General features: G+C 39.3%; 1 protein-coding gene and 1 pseudogene across 5 annotated transcripts in view; both read left to right on the top strand.

The window, feature by feature from the left end:
* The first annotated feature begins 600 nt into the window (after nt 1-600).
* DEK (DEK proto-oncogene) overlaps nt 601-19,170 on the top strand; it is a 29,138-nt gene continuing 10,568 nt past the window's right edge. For 3 of the 5 annotated variants that reach the window (XM_036349020.1, XM_036349019.1, XM_036349021.1), the window contains exons 1-7: nt 601-759; nt 1,083-1,248; nt 4,390-4,491; nt 4,736-4,845; nt 9,677-9,771; nt 11,582-11,702; nt 14,322-14,510. In XM_036349020.1, the coding sequence (XP_036204913.1) occupies nt 1,092-1,248; nt 4,390-4,491; nt 4,736-4,845; nt 9,677-9,771; nt 11,582-11,702; nt 14,322-14,510 (774 nt within the window). In that variant the 5' untranslated portion in view covers nt 601-759; nt 1,083-1,091. Of the gene's footprint in view, nt 760-1,082; nt 1,249-1,582; nt 1,606-3,594; nt 3,680-4,389; nt 4,492-4,735; nt 4,846-9,676; nt 9,772-11,581; nt 11,703-14,321; nt 14,511-19,170 lie in introns of those variants that run through there. The other 2 variants (XM_036349023.1, XM_036349022.1) reach the window with 2 other exon arrangements.
* Nucleotides 4,798-11,006, top strand: LOC118675951 (annotated as a pseudogene).

The raw sequence follows: 19,170 nt of genomic DNA on the forward strand, positions 1-19,170 counted from the left end.
GTCTGGAAACCTACTCGTCTCCGTGACGTGAACTTCCAACGCGACCGGATCGTCCTCCCTACCGCGCACCTCGCAGGCGGCGGGGTCCCCGGAGACATAGCGGAATCGGGAGCCGTTCCCAGCAAGAACGCTGAGACCTCACCGGGAGCGCTCGTTTCGCGATTCCCCTCCATTCCCGGGAATACTGTAGACAGCAACGCCGCGGTTTGCAAACTTCTCTCGCGCCCGCGGCCCGCGGCCACGCCTCCTTCCCCCTCCCCGGCCCGTGGCCACGCCTCCTTCCCCCTCCCCGGCCCGTGGCCACGCCTCCTTCCCGCGCCCCCTCCCCCTGTCCCCCCACAACATGCCTGGAAACGAAACCCATGCAGTCCCCTAGCGCCCCTCTGCCCAGCGCCGGCCGGCCGCCTCCTGCCGGCCGCACGCAGCCCCGCGCGAGACCAGAGCGCGCGCCTCCCCGCGCGGCCCGACGACCCCTCGCGGCCCCGCTCTGCCCGCCACCGGGTTTCCCGCGGAGGCGCCGCCGGCCCCGCCCCCCGTGCGCGCGCGCCAGCCCCGGCCCGCGGCCTGATTGGCCGCCGCATTCCCGCTTTCTTGCCCGAACCGCCATTTTGAAAATCTTGTTGATTCTGGGGAGCGGGGAGCGCGGCGCGAGCGTCACGCCAGACAGCGTCCCGCGCGTCCTCTCCTCCGCGCCCGCCACCGCCTCCCAGAGCGCCCTTGTGCCCACGCGCGCCCGGCCCGCGGCGGCCGCGACCCGCGGTGAGGGCTGCACCGGGGCGGGGGGGGCGAGAGGGCGCCGTGGGGCCCGCCCGTCCGCCGCGGCCTCTCGGACAGCGGCCTGGGGCGGGGGAGGAGCGGCTAGCCCCGCGGTTCCCGCCTCGGGGGTTCCCGGCCCGCGGGCGGAGTGGGAGGGACGTCCCGGGGGAGGGAGCACCGCGGTCCCGGCGCCCGGAGGGGGCAACTGGGAGGGCGGGCGTCCCGCGGCCCCCGCTCCCCGGGCGGTGAGGGTAAGGGGGTTGGGGCCGCCCGGTCTTCCCGCCGCGGGCGAGGAGACCGAGACGCCGGCGTCCTCCCGCCTGCAGGCCGACAGCATGTCCTCCTCGGGCCCCGCGGCGGAGGGAGAGGGAACCCCCGACCCGCCCGCGTCGGAGAAGGAGCCCGAAATCCCCGGCCCGAAAGAGGAAAGTGAGGAAGAGGAGGAGGAGGACGAAGACGAGGAGGAGGACGAGGACGAGGAGGAAGAGAAAGGTGAGCGGTGGGTTTTCCAGGAAGCGGGTTTCTTGCTCTTCGCGCGTGGAGGCAGTCACTCGGCTGGAGTGTTCGGCAAGAGTGCGAAATGCCTCCGGTTTTGTGTGGAGCAGCGTCAGGGAACTCGCTTGGCGAATCCCGGTGTTTGAAAGACATATGGTCAGTGCTGTGAGCGCCGCCGACTCCAGCATCCGAGGGCTTCCGTCGCGCGTCTGTCCTCTGACGGGAAGTTGGCAGGTTTCAGATCCGCTTTGAAAGCGCTCGGCCTTGGACGTTAATAAGATGATGTCTGGTGTTAACCTTTTGCCTTTGGAGGTTATTGTCGAGTCTTTCAGGAGGCGGCACGCTGAGCTGAAGGTTCGTCCTGGACATCGTGAACTTGTTGGCTGAGTTTCCGCGGAGGCCTCGGGGAGGCCCTTCGCGGGCAGCGCTGGTGGCGGAGAAAGTGGCCCCGGGCGAAAGCAGTGAGCTGGGAACGAAAGTAGACTAGGGGCCCGGTGCAGTCTGCTGTCTGCGTTTCGTGTTGCGGGAGAACACCGTTAACCCTGCGACGGGAGGCGCGATCCCGGAGAACTTAGGGAGCTGAGGGAGGCGCTGCAGCCGCGCATCCCGAGCAGAAGAGGAGCGCCTCTTGGAAGCGCGCCCGGGAAATGCCCGGCCGCGAGGGATCCGAGTTGGAGATCTCGGCGTTCGCAGACGGGGTTAGCCCGGTCCCGGTTTAGGGGGCGGCTACCGCGCGGCCACCTGCGGAAGACAGGCAGGTGAAGTGTTGAAAAAGCAGGCTAAACTGCTCATTTCTGTTAAGCCAAGACCAGTCAGTCCGCGCTCAGCATTTTATAAATACAGTCCGGGTTGAGATTACACAGAATGGTGTGCCTTTTGTTTGTTTAAAGGGGTCAGTGCTCTACGAAGGGAGCCATGTCCGCATTTAAGTGCAAAAATGCTTAGAAAAAAAAATGTTATTTTGTTAACTACCCATAGTACCATAACCGAATTGGCTGTAATATCTACTGGTCCAAGATTTTTCCTCAGCACTTTTTTCTCCAGTTTTGTTGTTTTTAGTGTATATATTATTGATTTCAGAGAGGAAGGGAAAGGGGGAGAGAGAGATTTGAAACATCAGTGATGAAAGAGAATCATTGATAGGCTGCCTCCTGCACGCCCCCAACTGGAGATGGAGCCCGCCACCCGGGCATGGACCCTTGGCCAGAATCAAACCCGGAACCCTTCAGTCCGCAGGCCAATGCTCTGAGCCAAACCAGCTAGGGCTTGTTTTTAGTCTCTTTTAAAGACAGGGTTTGGGTGCCACAGAGATCATGAATTTCAACATGAAATTTTTAAAATATATATTCCCAAGTAGTTCTGATTTATTATTCCTCATTTTGGGTGTTAATGGAACAACTAAAATTTCAGACATTTTTATCCTACTTAGCCCTGAAAATTTAAGTATACTACTGAGGCATAAAAAAAGAAAGGCAATGAAGTCTGTACCAAATAAGGGATTAATTGACTTTTAGCAATAGTTTTCTTGGCAGGGCTTGGGAGGATGCCTAGTAAAAGATGACTCCTAGATTTCTGTCTTTGGCAGCTGGATGGATAATGTTACCATTTTCTGAAAAATAGAATTCATGAAGGTGATTGAGTTTGGAGATGATTATGACCTGTTTTGGATACATTCAGTTAGGTGCCTATAGGACATGAAGTAGAGCTGTCCAGTGGCAGCCCTGTTGAAGCTGGGGAAAAACTCTGGACTTGAGATAGACCAGGAAAATTATTAGCTTATACATGGCAAGTAACTCAAACCTAATGGTTTAAGTCACTCAAAGAAAGGAAGTGGGGTGATAACAGGGGTTGCTTTTTGAGTGCTTTTCTGTATACCATCGCCAGAATTTACCTGCTGGAATCCCTTTTCCTAATTCTTTCTGTGCAAATCCTTTTTATTTTTTAAAATCTTTATTGTTGAAAGTATTACATATGTCCCCTTTTCCCCCCATTGGTCCCTTCTAGCGCTCCCCCCCCCCCCCCCGCAACTTTCCTCTGAGATTTGACAGTCATTCCATGCTTCTATGTGCAAAATCCTTACATCTCCAAATCTTAACTGTCCTTCAAAGACAGTTCCAATGTTTTGATCCTCATTGGATTCCTAATCCAAAGATAATTACTCTTTCCTCAACTCTTAGAACTCTGTCTTCATTAAAAGTGTTCTGTCATCATCTACTTTTGAGTATGATATTTGTGTCTCATTATTTCTTCTCCCCCTTCCTCTCTCCCCCAAACATGATCTTCTAAAAGATAGTATCAAAATCATCTACTCAACCCTCGTAGCTAATGCAGCTTTGCACAAAATAAGCATTCAGTCCAATGATTGGAAGGATCTTCAACGTTATAGTATGGGGTCCTCTTATTTATCTGACTTTATCTCAGTCAGTAGGTAAGTGGTTTTAGAAAAGCCGGCTTAGTGTTTTAAGTTTTAAAGTATATGTTCTATATAGCCTTTTTTTTAAAAAAAGGGCAATCTGGACTAAACAGAATTTAACATTTTGGGATGATTTATGATCATAATTATGAACATCATTTATTAAACTTCAAAGTAATGCCCTCCCACTTGATTGCAGTAAATGTAAACTTGTAGAATTTTACTCTATCCATAGTTGCCCCAGGCTGCTTTGTCTTAAGGTCCTTTGTTTTCTTTTCTGTCAGTCAACTAAATTGTTGCTTTTCTGTATATCTTTTAAGTTCTTATAATCTTGTCTAAACTAGCTGTTTTCTGAGATATAGTAAACTGAATTTCAGTTAATAGAATTATGTCTAATTAAAGAATAGGCTAACTGAGGATCTTGGCAATTTTTCACAGTGACTGGACTTTGATAGCAATAATTGTAGTTGGATATAAATTTCCTTTCTGATATTTTAAATATTGGATCCCCTGTGAGGTTTCCAGGTAAATATAATGTTACTCAAAAAATTTGGTGTTGCTGTTAACTGATCAAGTATTTTCATCTCTGTTAATGTTATATTCTCGAAAATCATGTTAAGGAGAAGAGTATGGTATTACGTTTCTGTGATTATTTCCTACATATTTATATAATAAAGTTAATATATTTAAACTTGTTATTTAAGAAGTATTAAATTAATTTCTAGAAAAGAGTCTCATCGTGGAAGGCAAGAGGGAAAAGAAAAAAGTAGAGAGGTTGACAATGCAAGTCTCTTCTTTACAAAGAGAGCCATTTACAATTGCACAAGGTAAGTTTATTCTGTGTTCTTTCATTTTATGATGAAAATGCCTAAATATACAAAAATAATGATTAGCAGTGCTTAGTTTTTAGTATTTACTAAGTAGTAATATATTATTGGTATTATTTTATTTAGTTTGCCGTATTAAAGCGAAAGTTATGTAAATTATGTTATAAAAATAATTTTCATTAAGTTTGCAAGTGTATTAACACAATGGTATTTAACTTTAATTATTATGGTATTTTTTTTCTAGGAAAGGGGCAGAAACTGTGTGAAATTGAAAGGATACATTTTTTTCTGAGTAAGAAGAAAACAGATGAACTTAGAAATCTACATAAACTACTTTATAACAGACCAGGCACAGTAAGACCTTTTTTATACCTTTAACCTAGTAGCATATTTATGTATTTAAAATACTTCACAATAGAAGCAAATTTTAGTCCTAGAAAGGACTTTTAGCAGTCAGCTAGTTCAATTTCCATACCATACAAGTGAACAAACTGAGACACATATTTTCTAAATGACTTATCACGGGATACATAGCTGGATATTAGCAATTAGGATTGCAATATCCAGGGCTCTTTCTAATGAACTTGTTTTTATGCCATTCTGAAATGTCAGATTGTGATGATTTTAATGGTTTTTTTAAATTGTATAAGAAAATTTTTTTTTTTTTTAGTCATCCAGAATAACAGTATAATTGTATATCATTTTGAGCAAATAGCTGATAAATTAGTTGGTAATTCTTTGCCAGTTGATTTGTTAAAATCAGTGTTTCATTAACTGAGTTATTTTACTGTAGTCACCTCTTATCTGCATTGGGATACATTCCAAGACAGCGGTCGCCAACCTTTTGGACTTCACAGTCCACCAGTGGTCCATGGACCACCGGTTGGCAACTTGTTCCAAGACCCCCAGTAATGCTTGAAAACAAGGATAGTATTGGGCTTATGCATATAAACCTATGATAAAGTTTAATTTCTAAATTACACACAGTAAGAGATTAACCCTAAGCAATAATGAAATAGAACAATTATAACAATACCAGAGGCCCAGTGTATGAAATTCTTGCACGGGTAGGGTCCCTAGGCCTGGCCGGCGATCGGGGCCAATTGAGGCCTTCCTTTCCCCCGGCTGCAGGTGGGGGCCTGCCTTCCCCTGGCTGCCGGCTGGGGCCTTCCTTCATTCGGCGCCGCCCCCTGGTGGTCAGCACACGTCATAGCAAGCAGTTGAACTCCCGGCAGTTGCAGGAGCGGCCCTAAACTGGCAGGCGGACATCTGCCAAGGGGTTCCAGACTGTGAGAGGGCACAGGCCGGGCTGAGGGGACCTCTCCCCTAACTCCCCCTCGAATGTCATGCACTGGGCCTCTAGTTAGTAAATAAGGATTACTTGAATGCAAGCACTGAGATAACACCACCGTCCATCTGAGCCAACTACTAAGTGACTGATAGGCAGGGAGCATATACAGTAATCCTCCCTTATCCACAGTTTCCCTTTTTATTTTTGTTTTTTTGGTCTGTATGGATTCCTTTTGTTATTTGTCCAAGCATATATATATGTATATATTTTTTTTATTGTCTGAAGTTTTACATATGTCTCCCTTTTCCCCAATTGACCCCCCACAGCCATTCCCACCCAGGGCAAGCCCCCACCGCCCCAGTATCTGTGTCCAGGTGTTATGCTAATATGCATGTTTATAAGTCCTTTGGTTGCTCTCTAACAACCCCCCCCCCCCCCCCCCCCCGCCATTTGTCTCTGGATCTGTTCTTGTTCATCAAATTAGGTTGATCATTATATCCCACATATGAGTGAGATCATGTGATATTTATCTTTCTCTGACTAGCTTATTTTGCTTAGCATAATGCTCTCCAGTTCCATCCGTGCTGTTGCAAATGGTAAAAGTTGCTTCTTTCTTATAACTCCATTGTGTAGATGTACCATTGTTTTTTAATTCACTCATCTGCTGATGGCCACTTAGGCTGTTTCCAAATCTTAGCTATTGTAAATTGTGCTGCTGTGAACATAGGGGTGCATATATCCTTTCTGATTGGTATTTCTGATTTCTTGGGATATAGTCCTAGAAGTGGGATTACTGGGTCAAATGGAGTTCCATTTTAAACCTTTTGAGGAAACTCCATACTGTCTTCCACAGTGGCTGCACCAGTCTGCATTCCCACCAGCAGTGTATGGGAGTTCCTTTTTCTCCGCATCCTTGCCAGCACTTGTCATTTGTTGATTTGTTGATGATCGCCATTCTGACAGATGTGAGATGGTATCTTGTTGTTTTGATTTGCATCTCTCAGATGATTAGTGACTTTGAGCATGTTTTCATATGTCCCTTGGCCTTCTTTATGTCATCTTTCGAAAAGTGTCTATTGAGATCCTCTGCCCATTTTTTTTATTGGATCGTTTATCTTCCTTTTTTAAAGTAGTATGAGTTCTCTGTAAATTTTGGAGATTAAACCTTTATTGGAGATAACATTGGCAAATATGTTCTCCCATGCAGTGGGCTTTCTTGTTGTTTTATTGATGGTTTCTTTTGCTGTGCAGAAGCTTTTTATTTTGATGTAGTCCCATTTGTTTATTTTCTCCTTAATCTCCATTGCCCTAGGAGCTGTGTCTGTAAAGATATTGCTACGACATATGTTTGCTATTTTGCTGACTATGGAGTCTTGTAGTATTTTTATGGTTTCCCATCTTACATTTAAGTCCTTTAGCCATTTTGAGTTTGTTTTTGTGTATGGTGTAAGTCGGCAATCTAGTTTCAGTTTTTTGCATGTATCAGACCAAATTTTCTAGCACCATTTATTGAAGAGACTGTCTTGACTCCATTGTATGCTCTTGTCTCCTTTGTCAAATATTAATTGAGCATAATGGCTTGGGTCGATTTCTGGGTTCTCTGTTCTGTTCCATTGGTCTATATGTCTGTTCTTGTGCCAATACCAGGCAGTTTTGAGAACTGTGGCTTTGTAATACAGCTTGATATCTGGTATTGTGATCCCTCCAACTTTGTTCTTCTTTCTCAGGATTGCTGTGGCTATTCAGGGTCTTTTTTATTCCAGATAAATTTTTGGAGAGTTTGTTCTAGATCTTTGAAATAAGCCGTTGGTATTTTAATGGGGTTTGCATTGAATCTATAGAATACTTTGGGTAGTATGGACATTTTAATGATGTTTATTCTACCAATCCATGAACATGGTATGTTCTTCCATTTGTTTATGTCTTCCTCTATCTCTTTTTTCAATGTCCTATAGTTTTCCGAGTACATGTTTTTTACCTCCTTAGTTAAGTTTATTCCTACGTATCTTAATTTTTTTGGTGCAATGGTAAATGAGATTGGTTTTTTTTTGTTATTTCTCTTTCTGTGAGTTCATTATTGTTGTATAAAAAGGCCATAGATTTCTGGGTGTTAATTTTGTATCCTGCTACATTGCCGAATTTATTTATTAGGTCTAGTAGTTTTTTGATGGAGTCTTTGGGGTTTTCTATGTATAGTATCATGTCATCTGTGAATAAGGACAGTTTTACTTCTTCTTTTCCAGTTTAGATGCCTTTTATTTCTTCTTCTTATCTGATCGCTATGGGTAGCACTTCCAGTACTATATCAAACAGGAGTGGTGAAAGTGAGCATCCCTGTCTTATTCCCATTCTCAGGGGAAATGAGTTTAGTTTCTGCCCATTTAGTATGATGTTGGCTATAGGTTTGTCATATAAGGCTTTTATTATGTTGAGGTATGATCCCTTTATCCCCACTTTGCTGAAGGTTTTTATCAAGAAAGGGTGTTGGATTTTGTCAAATGCTTTTTCTGCATTGATTGATAATGATGTGATTTTTATCTCTTAATTTGCTTATGTGATGTATCACATTTATTGATTTGCGGATATTGTACCATCCTTGCATCCCCAGAATAAATCCCACTTGGTCATGGTGTATGATCTTTCTAATGTAATGCTGAATCTGATTTGATATAATTTTGTTGAAGATTTTAGCATCTATGTTCCTCAAGGATATTGGCCTGTAGTTATCTTTTTTTTTGTGGTGTCTTTATCTGGTTTTGGGATTAGGGTAATGCTGGCTTCCTCTTGAATTTTTTGGAATAGTCTGAGGAAGATAGGTTTTAGTTCTTTGATTGCTTGGTAGAGCTCCCCTGTAAAGTCATCCAGACCAGGGCTTTTGTTTGCAGGAAGATTTTTGATCGCTGCTTCAATTTTTGGTAGTTATCAGCCTATTCAGGTTTTTTTATTCTTCCTGATTGAGTTTTGGAAGCTTCTAGTTTTCTAAGAATATGTCCATTTCATCTAGATTCTCCATTTTGTTGAAATAGAGTTGTTCATAGTATTTTTTCATAATCATTTGTATTTCTGTGGGATCGGTTGTTACTTTACCTCTTTCATTTCTGATTTTGTTTATTTGGGTACTCTCTGTTTGCATCTTGGTGAGCCTGGCCAGGGGTTCATCAATCTTGTTTATCCTTTTAAAGAACCAGCTCTTGGGATCTTTTGTATTGTTTTTTTTTTTGGTCTCTATGTCATTTATTTTCGCTCCGATCATTATTATTTCCTTCCTTCTGCTTATGCTAGGCTTTTCTTGTTGCTCTCTTTCTAATTCTTTGAATTGTAGGGTTAGATAATTTATTCAGATTCTCATTTTCAAAAAATTATGTTTGTAAGCCTTTTATTATGGACCTGGAGATTATTATGCTAAGCTAAATAAGCCAGTCAAAGACAAATATCACATGATCTCACTTACATGTGAAATCTAATGAACAAAGTAAACTGATGAACAAAATAGGTCCAGAGACATGAATGCATGGAACAGGTTGATAGATATCAGAGGGAAGGAAGTTGTGGGAGGAAAGAGAATGGCTTAACCAAAGAACTTATATGCATAGCTCATAGACACAGTAGTGTGGTGAAGGCCTGGAGTGGGGTGGGGTCTGGATGGTGGGGAGTAAAGGGGGGAAAATAGGGGACATCTGAAATACTGTCAGTAATAAAAATAAACTTTAATAATTATATATATATAAAATAATATTTTAGTAATAAGTATCGTTTTCAATTGTGAATAAGAAATTTTGCATAAACCAGTATTGTAGGTTAGAGACATACGTGAAAATAAAGATGCTGGCTTGAATTTATTCTTGTGTACATTACTGGGTAATAAGTAGTATTAATAATAAGAAACATTTTCAGGTTTCCTCATTAAAGAAGAATGTGGGTCAGTTCAGTGGCTTTCCATTTGAAAAAGGAAGTACCCAATATAAAAAGAAGGAAGAAATGTTGAAAAAGTAAGTTATTTTTATAAATATCATGTTTTGATCAATGTGGTTTTTTTTTAAATATGTTTTTATTGATTTCAGAGAGGAAGGGAGAGGAGAAGAGAGAGAGAAACATCAAGGATTAGAGAGAATCATTGACCTCAGCTGCCTTCTGCACACCTCACACTGGGGACTGAGTCCACAACCCAGGCATATGCCCTGACCGGCAATCAAACCTCCTGATTCATAGGTCACTGCTTAACCACTGACTCACACTGGCTGGGCTGATCACTGTGCTTTAAATTTTATTTTTAAATATTTAATGTGACCACCCATATGTAGATTGCTAATTCTTTGCTTTAAATGCCTAGATCTGACTTGTCAACTTAACCATTAACTTGGGATCTTCATTAGTTTTCAATAAATAATGGCTATCAAGATTATTGAAAATGCAAAGATGTCTTTATTTCTTGGAAGAACGATATACACAGGCAAATCATTCACAGTTGAAATTTCAGAAGATCTAAAGGGAATATAGTGAAAACTTTTCTCTCCTGTTCTGTTAGCCACTCTGTTCCTCCACTTATAGGTACTAAGTTGTTTTGAAGATAATCACTTTGATAGAAACAGTGTCTTTCACCATAATGCAAACAAGATGATATATTAGAGTTTTTGTTTATTAAATTCCCTGTAGTTTAAGAACTCTAATCTTCTTCCTCGGTATTGCCTATGGAGGTGGCAGCCATCTCCTACTTGGCATCCTTGGCTGTCTCCAGACCTCTCAGGAAACCAAAGATTATCAAAAAGAAGTTCATCCGGCACCAGTCAGACCAATATGTCAAAATTAAGTGTAACTGACGGAAACTCAGAGGCATTGACAATAGGATGTGCAAAAGATCCAAGGGCCAGATCTTGATGCCCAATATTGGTTATGGGAGCAACAAGAAAACAGAGCACATGCTTCCCAGTGTCTTTCAGAAGACTTTGGTCCACAATGTCAAGGAGCTTGAAGTGCTGCTGATGTGCAACAGATCTTATAGTGCTGAAATTGCTCACAGAATCTCCTCAAAGAACGTCAAAGCCGTTGTGGAAAGAGCAGCCCAGCTGGCCATCAGAGCCACCAATTCCAATGCCAAGTTGCACAGTGAAGAAAATGAATAAACAGCCCTAGCTGGCTTGGCTCAATGGATAGAGCATTAGCCTGCGGACTAAAGGGTCCCAGGTTCGATTCTGGCCAAGGGCACATGCCTGGATTGCAGGCTCAATCCCCAGTTGGGGACGTGCAGGAAGCAGCCGATCAATGATTCTCTCTCATTGATGTTTCTCTCTTCTTCTCCTTTCCTCTCTAAAATCAATAAATATATTTAAAGAAAATGAATAAACATTATATACATATTGTATTTGTGTTAATAAAATTATAAAATTCTGGCATTAAAAAAAGGAATTCTTTTATTATGTATCCCTTCCTTGAAACATTATAGTAGGAATGCTGAGGGGGAAATGTAATATTTAGTCACAATCAGCAGCCAGAAGAATGATCAAGTCCATGAATTTTATAGTATTGAAAACTTTTTACATTATTTTCTAATGAATTAACTTAGGTATTGTTTTACTATATTTAGAATTGGTAAATGGTGTTTTCAATTTTTATACTCTAATCTGGTTGTGTTTGTATACTAATCAAAGATTATTAGGAGTACTTCTAAGATTTAGAGAAACGTTGGCTACTTTTTAAATGTTTGTAGCCTAGCCAGTTTGTTTAGCTATTGCATTTATATTATGGAGATGTTTATAAACTTTCCTACATAATCACCTTGGTTTCTTTTATTTTCTTTTTCAGATTTAGAAATGCCATGTTAAAAAGCATCTGTGAGGTTCTTGATTTGGAGAGATCAGGTGTAAATAGTGAACTGGTGAAGAGGATCTTGAATTTCTTAATGCATCCAAAGCCTTCTGGCAAAGTGAGGACCAATTTTTATTATTTTAGTAACAAATCAATTATTTATAGCCTCTCCTTTTAAATTATTCTTTTAAAAATGGTGGTCCATGAAAAAAGGTAGCTAGCTTAGGTCACAATTCAATATGCAAGTGTATTTCTTGAGAAAACCAGCAAACTTCAACTTGTAGCCAGAGTTACTCTGTTGTACCTCCCATTTCATTACACAGATATTCTAAAAACATATACTCAAAAAGTTTAGAGTAAATACAATTAATATTTACTGCTTCATCAGAGACATTTTTCAATGAAACACCTTTTCCCTCCTGCTAGTGTGTGGTTATGAGGAATATGACTAGCAGTTTGCTGCCTCTGCTTGATTAAGTACTAAGATGACTGCTGTTTTACCTTGGCTTTTCCATAATCCGTGAAAGAGCTAATTAATGTCTTGGTATTATGAAAATAGTTTTGACCTGTAGGCTTCTGAAAAGTTCTCAGGAAACCCCAGGGTCCACGAACCACACTTTTGAGAAGCACTTCCTTATGTTTTATCCTTCCTTATGGAAACTAACTCTTACATTCATTTTTCTTATTTGATTCTGATTACTGCTCAATTTAATGGTATCTTAAGCTATTTTCTATGCTACCATACACTTTTAAGAAAAACACTATAAATTCATTAGTACTAATTTTGTCTCCTATAATAATCTTAATATTGTTCTTTTGTATAGCTACCGTAATTAGTTGTTAATCAGATTTTGTTTACAAAAAGGGATGATGCCATTGACACTGGGTTTTTTTGTTTGGTTGTTTTTGAGAGAGAGAAAGAGAGAGACACATCTCATTGGTTACCTCCCAACGTGCCCCAGCTAGGGCCAAGGATCCAGCCTGCAATCAAGGTACTTGCCCTTGACTGGAATCAAACCCATGACTCTTCAGTCAAAGAGCCTCATACTCTATCCACTGAGTCAAACTGGCTAGGGCAACACTGGATTTTGATTAATAGATTCAACTAATTTTAAAACTAATATAGGAAAGTTCTAAAGCATTTATTATTACTATTTTTTTAATTAAAATCTTATTTTTGGAAGTTGCATTTTCTTGCTTGGTTACTTGAATGATTTAACATTCAAGTTAAATTTTTCATTTCCCTGTATAGGTTTATTCAGTACCCATTCCAATCCTCATATTACTAATTCCATGTACATATTATAATCTCACTACCTGCATCTGATTCCTGAGTTGAGGAAGTAATATTTTCCTATTATACTTGAGTTCTGGATTTCAGATAGCGAGTAGTGAGAGTTTAGACAGTTATCTTTTCTCCAGACAAAGAATCAGAGAATTTATCTAAATGGATTTGTTTCCTGGTAATGGTAAGAGTTCACATAACAAGGATATCTGTATTCATTCAAGGAATTTTCTTATAGAGAACTCCTCTGACAAATAAATTTGGTTCACTAACTTAAAATTCTGGAATGACCTAGATTGGCTGCTTCCCCGTCTGCTTTTTGAAGGGTAGGTTCTTTGATCAAGTTAGAGGCTATTCTGTACATTGTAGATTCCCTGAAAACACTAAGTTACATAAGTAGCCACTTTTTAAAAAATTCTGTGCAGGTGAAAGTGACCCCTAAGACTGGCAGTTACTGGGAGAGAAGGGAGCTGTGAGGGTCTGCTAGTTTCATAAAAAAATACTGCCTAAAGTTATCACTAACATTTATACAATTATGTATCTTAAGGTTATATGGAATTTTTCTTAATGTTTCTGTTTATTGCAGAAAATAACAGACAAAAATAAAAACAAAAGATACCCATAATTTTCAGAAATAAGTAATTTTTAAAAGATAAATAAGTTTATCTTTTCAGATCCTTTTGCAGGGTTATTTATGGTTTTCAATTTTAGAAGTTAGCAAATTCTCCCCTAAGAAAGCACTTAAAAGTTAAATTTGTTGTTTAATATAATACTTTTCTTCACATGATCTTTTCATTTTAAATGTGTGTGCTTTAATTGAATATCAAAGTAAGAGCAATATACTGATTTTGTGGTTCTTAATTTATCAGCATGTTCAGTACTTACTACATATTTACAATCATGTGAGAATATAATCCTGACGTTATTGAAAGTAGAGCCCAGAGGCAATATGAATATAAACTACACAGTTCATAAATTCAGGGTGTATAAAGTGAAATTTCATTTAATTCATGGATGATTCTTCCCAGTCCTTTCATTGGAGGGTCCCCTAAAACAGGAAGCTTCTCTGACAGCAGCTGATGTTTATAGGAATGAAATACTAGTAAATTATAAGTCTGATTCAAAGTATTATCTTGATAAAGTGTAAATAACCGTTTGAACTTAACATGGTGTGTACTTGGGCTTCTAGTCCCATGTCAGAACATAGAATGCGTATTTAAACATTTGTGAAGAGTCTCTTGCCTAGGTGTTTAGAATACAAATGAAAAGGTATTGGTAGTTCAGAAAAAAAAAAGATTAATTTGACACATTGTTCAAGATAAATTATTCTCTAAAGCTGCGAAGCTTGGAAATAATACCTTGAGACAAACAAGAATTGAGTTGAGAAGTAGGTCTCAGAAATAGTTGATTGACTTGGAAATACCTCATTGGTGTTTATTTTATTTTATGCAGCCATTGCCAAAATCTAAAAAAACTTCTAGCAAAGGCAACAAAAAGGAACGGAACAGTTCTGGAATGGCAAGGAAAGCAAAGCGAACCAAATGTCCTGAGATTCTGTCAGATGAATCTAGCAGTGATGAAGAGGAAAAGAAAAACAAAGAAGAGTCTTCAGAGGATGAAGATAAAGAAAGTGAAGAGGAGGTAACATTTTAGGTTTTTTTGTTTTTTCATTTCTTTTCCTGGGAAGAGTTAAATATTCCTGCTATGTAATAGGTATAGCCAGAAAATAGATTCTAGGAACCATCAGTTCCATATTAGATGCTGTAAATTCTGAAGACATGTAGTTCAGTGTAAACCTTTTCTTTCCCTTTAACAAGCTTTTAGTTTTGTTGATATGCCAGAGTGTAAAAGTTGGAAAAGAGTGAGGTTAGTATGGAACTGAATTTGAGCCTGGGCCTTGACTAGAGTAGATCAAATGGGAAGGGAAGGCACAGGGGGAGGGGTACGTATCCTGAACAGGAACACAAAGGAGCAGATTTTTTGAGAATTTTCTTCAAAGTATATTAGTATATTACGATTATCTTGAACTATTTTATTCTGTTTCACACAAAAAACCAGGGGTTTAAGGACCACCATTTTTTTCTCAACTTGTTGGGGATTATTTAATGAGAATAACAGGATTTGAAGTTTGATTGGTGGACACGTTTTGTATCACTTAGGAATGCCTGCCATTTTCCTTTACTTACAAATCTTTGTAAATGTTGAATATTTTTAGTTTTCAAAGTGAAACTTCAGGAAGGGAAAAGGTGCTGAACCATTTAAAGGGTTAACTTTTCCCTTTCCTTTTTGTGTCTCTTCAGTCAAGTAGGTGGGAAATAGGAAGTGATTTTCTATTGTTAATAGTCTTTTTGTAGACTCTTCACTGGTCAGAACTTACTTGCTCTATAAGTTGGGTAATGTACTTGGTCTTAGTTAGGATTTGATTAATGTGGCTTGACATTTTGGGCCAAAATGATTCTTCATTGTAGAGGACTGTCTTGTGTATTATAGAACATTTGACCACTAGGTGCCAGTAGCACACTTCCCCAATGTCCAGTTGTGAAAACCAAAAATGTCTCCAGACTTTGGTTTGGGGACAAACAAGTGTCTCCTGGGGGTGCAAAATCACCCAGTTGGTTCTAGAGGGAGTAAAGATGTTGTGAACTCTGGTTTTATATGTGTGTATCTTGTATAAATTTGCCTTTAGGTATTTAAAATCCATGCTTGTTTTAATGTCAAATTTTATAAAGACTTCAATAAAGCTAAGTTTGAAATGTTGCATAATTGAAAGAATATTACAAAGCCAGCAGTTGTTTCATAAATATTTATATATATAAAAGGCTAAGTTGACTCATGCATGCACGATACATATAAAGCTCTCGCACCAGTCTCATGTGTGTGTGTTGATCTGTCATTGTTGATGGTGAATTTGGTTGACACTTCTATTATAGAGAAAGGGCAAATAGCAATATTAAACTATTTCTTCTAATTAATTTCCTTTCAATGTGCACGAATCCATGCACCGGGACACTAGTCTTAATATATTTTTGGTGTAAAGCAAGATGAGTAATCTGAGCATTAAGGTTTTTTATAATTGATTTTAGGAAAATATGGGAGAAAAATGTTTGTTTATATGTGAATATGCAATAATGCCAATTTTGCAGTAATAGTGTTATTCCTCATTCACACAAATTTTTGGTTATCTACTGTGTGTATTCACTGTGCTTCCCCTAAAACCTTTTTAAAGGCAGAGTTAAAGCATGAAAAGTTGTCATAGACTATACACATCTGATTTTTTTTTGTAGAGGCACTATGATTATGAACATGGGCTTTGGAAACTATCTGGGTTCAAATCCCAGCTGTACCACTGTATGACTTTGGGCAAGTTACTTAAACTCTGTAACATCTGATTCCCTTCTGTAAAATGGGGATAATAATAGTAGCAGCCTCAAAGGGTTGTAATAAATGATTTTATATAAAGCACTTAGAGCAGTGCTTGGCACAAGTACTGTCTAAGTATTAGCTGCTATTAGTAGTAGTAGTAAGCTGACCTTTAGGATTTCTAAATCCAGTCTTCCTGTCATTACTAAAGTACAGGAAGATTGTATTTAGAAAGGTTATTAATTTTCTCATTTGCTTTCCCAATTGTTTCATTGTTTTAAGTAGAATCAGTTGAAGTCTGTGAATATAGAGTACTCTTGGTTTATAACCATATTGATTACTGGATAATGATCACAAGTGAAACTAGAAACCCAGGTCAACTGATGAAAATACCTGGAGGAAAAAGGCAACCTGAAGAATGCTTTTATGGACATTAAATATATAAAGTTACATAATATAAAAGTTGTATCATTATGCCTATTTTCTGCTTCAGTTTTTCTGCTTGGGCTGATACAAGCAGACTTCATGAAATACAATGCCAACAAAACCTGGATTGAGATATGATGGGGCTAAATCTAATAAGCATAGAATTCTTTATTGCTCTAAAGACTTTCAAATTTAGGGCTATCTCCTCAAAAACTTTACTGCTGATTCCATTTCTATGAAAAGTTCTGATTGCTTTGCAAGGTAAGTGCTAGCAGGAGGAACAATATTTCTGTGATAAATGGTTTTCTTTATTCCATTTTTTGATGACTTGGTTAAAGGCCACCTTGTCAGAGACTTCATAAATGGAGGTATTTTTGGTCAGTACCATGAAAGGAAGGACCTCTTTTCTAAGAGGCCATAAAGAAGAGTTTCAGTTGATTGGAAAAATGGTTGATTGCCTATAGATGGAATTTTTTGCAGATTTTTTTCATAGAAAATTACTAAGTTAATATTACTTACTCTGTTTATTTTCTGGAGTGAATTTTTCATAAATAAAGGCTTCTCCTTACTAAGATCAGTTGCATGTTCTATTTTAGATTCTTGGAGTAAATTATGAAGGTTAATTTGTTGGGTTTTTTAAATCCTCATCTGAGGATACATTTTCTCTTATTTTTTAAAAGATTTTTCATTGATTTCTAGAGAGGGAGGGAGGGAAGGAGAAAGAGAAACATTGATGTGACAGTGGAACATCGATCGGCTGTCTCCTGCATGCTCCTTACTTAGGGATCAAGCCCACAATTCGAGTATGTGCCCTGACTGGAAATTGAACCAGCAGCCTTTCAGTGCATGGTGTGATGCTCCACTAACTAAGCCTCACTGACTAGGGCTGTTCTTGTTTTTTTAAAAGTCTTTTATAAGAAAATATGTCACATTAGCATGTTAGCTAGTAATTGGTAAGACATTGTGTTCAAGGTTCTCTATACCTGTACCTCTGTTTCTATGATATTCCGTGAGTGGTTCACAACAGTTTTTAATTCTCTGTTTCTTTGGAATTAACTCAAATAAGGTGCTCTTTCTCAGAATGACTTGGATAATTATATATATAAAAGGCTAATACAGGCAGTCCTCGGGTTATGTCGGACTTGATGTACGTCCTTTTGTGGTTACATCACCATCTCCCATTTGCAGTATAAAAAAAAAAAAGTTCCGTCATTTTGACGTATATGCATATGTGCTTTATGTTTTTTATTATTTATTTACCACAAATAAAGGTCAGGAATTGTTACATCTCTTTTAAATTTTTTTACTGTTTCACTTCATTATTGCTGTGTATGTGCTCCATGTGAGTGATGTAGGTGCTTATGTAGGTGGGTTCCAACTTACGGCGAAAATCGCATTACATTGCACAGTAGGAACAGATCTCCGACGTAACCCGAGGACCTACTAGATGCTAAGTGTCTGTCCTACCTGTCGCTATGACATGCATTAAGGGACATATATACGTGCCCTTGACCAGGAATTGAACCCAAAACCCTCTGACGGTCTGGCACTCTAACCACTGAGCAACATGGCCACAGCACCTTTTAATTATATTTTTAACCACATCCTGGGTTCAGAGTAAACCTTGACCCTATGAATGATACAGAAGTGAACATGACAAGAAATATTTAAGTGGCTACTTTATGCCAAACACTTGTAGTTGCTAGGGACACAGAGGACTAAATAGATCAGTGATGGCGAACCTATGACACGTGTGTCAGAGGTGACGCGAACTCATTTCTTTGGTTGATTTTTCTTTGTTAAATGGCATTTAAATATATAAAATAAATATCAAAAATATAAGTCTTTGTTTTACTATGGTTGCAAATATCAAAAAATTTCTATATGTGACACAGCACCAGAGTTAAGTTAGGGTTTTTCAAAATGATGACACACTGAGCTCAAAAGGTTCGCCATCACTGAAATAAATAGATGGGTGTCTGTTATGAAGGAGATTGTCAGATCTATCCTTAAACTCGTAGTGGGGAAACTATGTAAATAACTGCAGTTTAATAAAAATGTATACATTAAATGCTTATTTTTTTTTTGCTGCCTTATGTGTATTTATGTATTTGATCCTCACAGAAATTTTACACGGTGGCCATAGGTCATCAAATCTATAATGCCTATAAGGCATCATTTTAGTGTAAATTATAAAATGTACCCCAATATCAGAGATACACAAATGTGAAAAAGAGTGTTACATTTAGCCTTGTCTGGTATTACCTTTATTTTACAGATGAGGAAACAGGCACAGGGAAGGAAGGGTTATTTGCCTGAGAATGCAAAATTAATCACTGGTGGAGTCAGGACTTGAACCAGGAAGTTTAGCTCTAAAACCTGTGTTCTTATTCACTGCTTCATAATCCTTCCATGAAGAAGGTATAAATGAATTACATATAGGCCAAGTACTATGGGACTATGGATTAATCAAATGGGTGGTATTATGAAAGATTTAGAGGAAGTGATTGATTAT

Source organism: Myotis myotis, unplaced genomic scaffold (assembly GCF_014108235.1).
Source record: "Myotis myotis isolate mMyoMyo1 unplaced genomic scaffold, mMyoMyo1.p scaffold_m19_p_2, whole genome shotgun sequence".
Classification (NCBI taxonomy): Eukaryota; Metazoa; Chordata; class Mammalia; order Chiroptera; family Vespertilionidae; genus Myotis; species Myotis myotis.